At 52.5% G+C, this 6196-nt stretch overlaps 1 protein-coding gene across 1 annotated transcript in view; it reads left to right on the top strand.

Annotated features, from left to right (window-relative positions):
* FGD3 (FYVE, RhoGEF and PH domain containing 3) overlaps nt 1–6196 on the top strand; it is a 76009-nt gene that overhangs the window by 39941 nt on the left and 29872 nt on the right. Inside the window, 2 exon segments of the mRNA XM_017853706.1 lie at nt 4662–4800; nt 5540–5598. Of these exon segments, the coding sequence (XP_017709195.1) occupies nt 4662–4800; nt 5540–5598 (198 nt within the window).

Genomic DNA, 6196 nt, shown 5'->3' with positions numbered 1-6196 from the left:
AGATATAACCGTGGATGAAATTGCTTGGGGATAGAATGTAAAATGAGGAAAGAGGAGAAGTAGACCAAGCACCAAAATTCCTGATGCTCCAATATATCTAATAGTTGGAATAAAAAAGATGAAAATGCAAAAAGCACTAAAAAGAAATTGGCCAGAGATGGCAGAAAAATAGAGACAATGTGGAGTCACTTTTGTCAGAGGAGGATTTCTTCAAGAAAGGAGAGGCGTGATCTGTGAAGCCAAATTCCGCTAAGATGTCAAGTTAGATACAAACTAAATATATATATATATATATAAACTCCAAAAACTAATATATGTCATTACTGAAATTTTGGAACACAGAGAAAATTAGGAAAATTATGAGATGTGTCCAGATGCTCTGTTGATGCTTTGAGCGTTACCGTAACTCCCAGAAGGAATCAGCATTCCCATTGGAAAACTGTGGCTCAAGAGGCTGTGCAAGCTACAGCATCACAAGCTATTATCTGATAGAACCTGAATTCAAAGGACAGTTTCTGATTCCACAGTGTCCCTCGATATCTAGTGCAGGCATTTTTGTTTAAATGTTACATTGCTTTTTTCTTTTTCGCTTTCTGCTAACAGCCTCCTCACAACCCCGGCTGCTCTTATCTCCTGTAGGGTTGGTCTCTTCCTTCTTGATTCACAAGGCTTTTGTATGCTAAGAACATCAACTGCTTTCTCTCATGCATGTCACAGATTATTTTCCCCCATCTTTTATTTTTTATTTTATTCTTTTATTGAGACGACGTCTCACTCTGTCGCCCAGGCTAGAGCGCAGTGGCACGATCTCAGCTCACTGCAAGCTGTGCCTCCCGAGTTCACGCCATTCTCCTGCCTCAGCCTCCGGAGTAGCTGGGACTACAGGCGCCCGCCACCATGCCCGGCTAATTTTTTTGTATTTTTAGTAGAGATGGGGTTTCACTATGTTAGCCAGGATGTCTCGATCTCCTGACCTCGTGATCCACCCGCCTCGGCCTCCCAAAGTGCTGGGATTACAGGTGTGAGCCACCACGCCCGGCCCAGAATTTTTTATTTTTAAGTACTTCCTCTCACCCACTTCTTAAAATGTAAAGCTTATTTTTAAATGCATTTCCCACTACCCAAGACCATATAACCCCATCTCTACTAAAAATACAAAAATTAGCTGGTCGTGGCAAGCCTATAGTCCCAGCTACTCTGAAGGCTGATTCAGGAGAACCGGTTGAACCAAGAGGCAGAGGTTGCAGTGAGCTGAGATCGTGCCACTGCAATCCAGCCTGGGCGACAGAGAGAGACTCTGTCCCCCCAGACCCCCCACCGTTTAAAAAAAGAAGAAAAAAAAAAAAACACAAAATCCGGATTAATTTGGTTTTCTTCCCAGGTTGCCAATCAAGCTGGCAACTCCCATCTAGGCCTCAGAATGAAGTAAGGGAAGGGCATACTCTGTGTAGACGCTGAGACAGTGAAATTAGTCACATGGCCATGTGGCGTAATGATACGTGTGTGCTGTCAAGCTTGAATGAGCCCTTCCAGGGTGCAGTGAACAGTCACTCTCCTGGCACAGGCTGTGGTCCTCTGTCCAACCCTGGCAGACCCCGTTCTTGGGTCCAGCAAACCCGTAGGAGGCTAGATACTTTCTGGATTGGGATGCAGACACGTCTGCAGCAGCTACCGCAGCACTGCCATGTCCTGGATGACGTCTGCCTGGGGACACTCGAGGCAGACATGGCCCCGGTTGCAGGCCAGCCACTGGTCTGCACATCCCCTCACCGTAGGCAGATTGGGCACAGGGCCAGGCAGGCTGTGGAGAGGGCTCTCCGCCTGGACTCAGTACCGTCCAGCCATTCCCTCAAGGTGACTTTGCCCCCCTGGGGATCCCAGGCCATATCTGCAGACATTGGTGGTGCACCCAGCATCTGGTGGGTCCAGGGATGCTGCAAAACACGTTGCAGTGGACAGGATGGCCCACCGCAGAGAATTCTCTGACCCGAGTGTCCATAGTGCCCAGGGTGAGAAGCCCTGGCGTGGACAAAACAGGATCATGTGACAGTCAAGTTTCCCGTGGACTTTTGCAGGTTTCCTTCCTTTAATCCAAAGCATATTTTAAACTTTAAACTTTTATTTTGAAATAACTTTAAACCTTTACAGGAAAGTAGCAAAAATGCCAAATTGTTTTGCACTGTTAACATTTTGTTAATAGTCTTACTTTATTATTCTCTCTAAACTCCTACAGATGATGATGACTTTTGAGCATTTCAAGACTAAGTTGCAGACACCATAACCCTTTATCACTAAATGTGAACAAGGATATTCTCTTGCGTACTCTCAGCTCAGTGATCAAAATCAGGGATTTTACATGGACGTCCTGGTGCTGTCTACTCCGCTCCCCACACTCAGATGTCACCGATTGTCCCAATAACGTTCTTGTTTTCTGGTCCATAACCCAGCCCAGGGCCGCACATTGCTCTGATGATTGTGTTTGGCTTCCTGGGTCTGGAGCAGGCCTGGGTCCTTGTCTTTTTGAGGGGTGCAGGCTAGTTACTTGTAGACTGCCTGCTTGGGCTTTTCTGCTGTTTGTCCAGTTTGATTGAGGCTGTGTTCTTCCCCCTGCGTTCTGCCCGGTGGCTCAGTCTCTGCGTCCTGGGGATATTGACTTGATTAAGGGCGTGTCTGCCAGGACTCCTCAGGTGAAGCTGGGTTTTTTCCCCAATTAATGCGTTTCTTGGCCGGGCGCAGAAGCTCACGCCTGTAATCCAGCACTTTGGGAGGCTGAGGTGGGTGGATCACCTGAGGTCAGAAGTTCGAGATCAGCCTGGGCAACATAGTGAGACCCCCCCCGCCCCCCGCCATCTCTACTAAACATACAAAAATTAGCTGGGTGTGGTGGCACACACACGCCTGTAATCCCAGCTACTTGGGAGGCTGAGACAGGATAATTGCTTGAGCCAGGGAGGCAGAGGCTGTAGTGAGCCAAGATCACTCCACTCTACTCCAGCCTGGACGATAGAGCAAGACTCCATTTCAAAAAAAGAAAAGAAAAGAAAAAAAAAAAAGGTTTCAGCCAGGTGCGATGGCTCACGCCTGTAACCCCAACACTTTGGGAGGCCAAGATAGGCCGATCATGAGGTCAGGAGTTCGAGACCAGCCTGACCGACATGGTGAAACCCTGTCTCTACTAAAAATACAAAAATTAGCCAGGTGTGATAGCAGGTGCCTGTAATCCCAGTTACTCAGGAGGCTGAGGCAAGAGAATCGCTTGAACCTGGGAGACGGAGGTTGCAGTGAGCCGAGATGGCGCCATTGGACTCCAGCCCGGGAAACAGCAAGAGTCTGTCTCAAAAAAAAAAAAAGAGAGAGAAAGAAAGAAAGAAAAAAAGAATAAAAACAAGTTTCTTGTAGGGAGATACTTGGAGATTATGTCAATATGTTGCCAGAAACAGTTGCTTTTATGAAGATTTGGGTTTCTCTCACCCTGTTGTATCCCAGGTATTTTTTTTTTTTTTTTTTTTTTGAGGCGGAGTCTCGCTCTGTCGCCCGGACTGGAGTGCAGTGGCCAGATCTCAGCTCACTGCAAGCTCCGCCTCCTGGGTTTACGCCATTCTCCTGCCTCAGCCTCCCGAGTAGCTGGGACTACAGGCGCCCACCACCTCGCCCGGCTAGTTTTTGTGTTTTTAGTAGAGACGGGGTTTCACCGTGTTAGCCAGGATGGTCTCGATCTCCTGACCTCGTGATCCGCCCGTCTCGGCCTCCCAAAGTGCTGGGATTACAGGCTTGAGCCACCGCGCCCGGCCTCCCAGGTATTTTTGAGCTCATCTGAGCTGGAAGCCATTCTGTTCTGGGCCCTGAGCCGGGTGAGGGTGGTTGAGGCCCTCAAGTTGCTGGCAGGTGGGTGGGGAAGCTGGTGGACAGGATGACAGAGGCAGCAGGCCCTCATAGGCTGCCCAGTGGGCATCGTTGGGGGAGGCAGAGGAAAAGTGGCCCGGGCAGGAGGACCCGAGTGGGGAGCACAGAGGTGACAGGGTGGCAGCATTCAGCACACGTGTCTGGGGTTCGGATGCCAGATGGAGACATGGCAGCGAGGAGGTGCTGCAGGGTGGGAGGGAGGCACGGGGAGCCAGTGAGCAGTGCTGGGCACGGGTGGGGCGCAAGGGTCTCAGCACCCGACTGGAACATGGGTGCGTTTACATCGAGCGCGATCTGCAGGAGGACTCCCCAGCGGCCTATAGGCATGAGGACAGGCCCTGGCCCAATTCCCAGTGGGGAGAGTTAGGCGAAGCTCTGCCTGATTTCTCAGCAGAGGGGTCAAGGGAGTCCTGCATAGGCCCATGGGTGGGTGGGGAGTGGGGAGAACCCACTCTTGAGAGGAGACAGTCCTGTCCAGGCATTTATTTTCTCCACCGAGGATGCATATAAGAGAGCCAGCTCTGGGCCAAGGGCCAGGCTGCCTGGGGTTCCAGTCCTTGCTTCATTGGTCAGTCTCTCCGAGCCTCAGTTTCACCTGTTGTAAAGTGTGGTCTGTGCCAGCCATGTCTTGAAGGGCAGTCAGTTCTGGGCAGCCAGTTCCAGGCAGCCTCCTGGGGCTGTGGTGGCCAGAAGCCATGGCGGGGCCGGCGTCCACACACGTGTCCTTGGGGTGCCCCATGCTCCCTCTGTCCCCACAGAAGCAGGAGGTGTGTGGAAACCTGACGCTGCAGCACCACATGCTGGAGCCCGTGCAGAGGGTCCCCCGGTATGAGCTGCTGCTCAAGGACTATCTGAAGAGGCTCCCGCAGGATGCCCCAGACCGGAAGGACGCGGAGAGTAAGCTAGGGCCAAGGGCTCCAAGGAGGGCACAGGGGTACCTGCCAAGAACTCTGGGGGTGGGGAGAGAGGGGGAGAGAAGGTCGTGGGGGTAGGGGAGAGAGAAACAGAGAGACCAGAGGGAAAGAGACAGAGACAGGGGAGGGAGAGAGATGGAGACAGAGAGAGAGATAGGGAGACATCGGGAAAAGAAAGGGAGAGGGAGGGAGAAACAGAGGGGAGGAGAGAGAGACATACAGAGACAGAGGAAGGAGAGAGAGAGAAAGAGAGAGAAAAAGTGAGACCCCTAACAGCCTAGGAAGGGACTTAGTGTCTTTGAGGGCAGAGAAAAATCTCCCCTGCTTGAAGTATGCGGGTGGACATTGGTCTAGGGAAGGTGCTACTAAATGGTGACCCCGTTCAGAGCTTAGGCCCCAGGAATGGGTCTCATGGGGCTGGTGGGGGCTGCTCCTGGTCCAGTCACTGCCTGGTGTGGCTGGCAGGCAGCCCGGGCAGGCATCTGCAGGATTGTGGGAGCCCTCTGCCTGGTATTGGCCCCAGCAGAAGGGATGTGTCTGCAGGGTCAGAGGCAGGGTCACCCCCTTCCTCTGGGCCAGTCCTCTAGAGTAGCCCAGGCACCATGGGAAAGGCCGACAGCAGAGACAGATCCTCTCTCTGGAGGCAGCTGCCCTGGAGCCCCTCAGGCAAGCAAAAACGGAGCCACCGTGGCCCCAGGCTGAGCCCAGTCTTCCTCCTGCAGGGTCCTTGGAGCTCATCTCCACAGCCGCCAACCACTCCAATGCCGCCATTCGGAAAGTGGTGAGTGCGGGGCTCCGGCGGGGACCAGCAGGGTGGTGAGCAAGAGTGAGGGCCGGGAGGCCCTTGTGGGCCAGCCCTTCACCCCCATCTTTCGAGGGGCTCCACGAGTGAGTCCTTTACACCTCCTACCCCCATCCCCGGGGGGTCAGCTGGACAGCCCCGCCCCTTGCTATGATAGATCTGTGTCCGTGGTGAGTTATTTAATGCTCTATGCCTTAGTTTCTCCATCTATAAAATGGAAGCCCTGACAGCCTGTCTCACTGGGCGTCTGTGGAGATTAAAAGAATCACTCTATGGCCGGGCGCGGTGGCTCACGCCTGTAATCCCAGCACTTTGGGAGGCCGAGACGGGCGGATCACGAGGTCAGGAGATCGAGACCATCCTGGCTAACACGGTGAAACCCTGTCTCTACTAAAATACAAAAAATTAGCCGGGCATGGTGGTGGGTGCCTGTAGTCCCAGCTACTCGGGAGGCTGAGGCAGGAGAATGGCGTGAACCCGGGAGGCAGAGCTTGCTGTGACCTGAGATGGCGACACTGCACTCCAGCCTGCGCAACAGCACGAGACTCCATCTCAAAAAAAAAAAAAAAAAAAAAAA

The sequence above is a fragment of the Rhinopithecus bieti genome, unplaced genomic scaffold (genome assembly GCF_001698545.2).
Source record: "Rhinopithecus bieti isolate Rb0 unplaced genomic scaffold, ASM169854v2 scaffold_37505, whole genome shotgun sequence".
NCBI lineage: Eukaryota > Metazoa > Chordata > Mammalia > Primates > Cercopithecidae > Rhinopithecus > Rhinopithecus bieti.
Note: the sequence above shows the minus strand (reverse complement) of the source record. Positions and strands in the feature narration are given on the sequence as shown.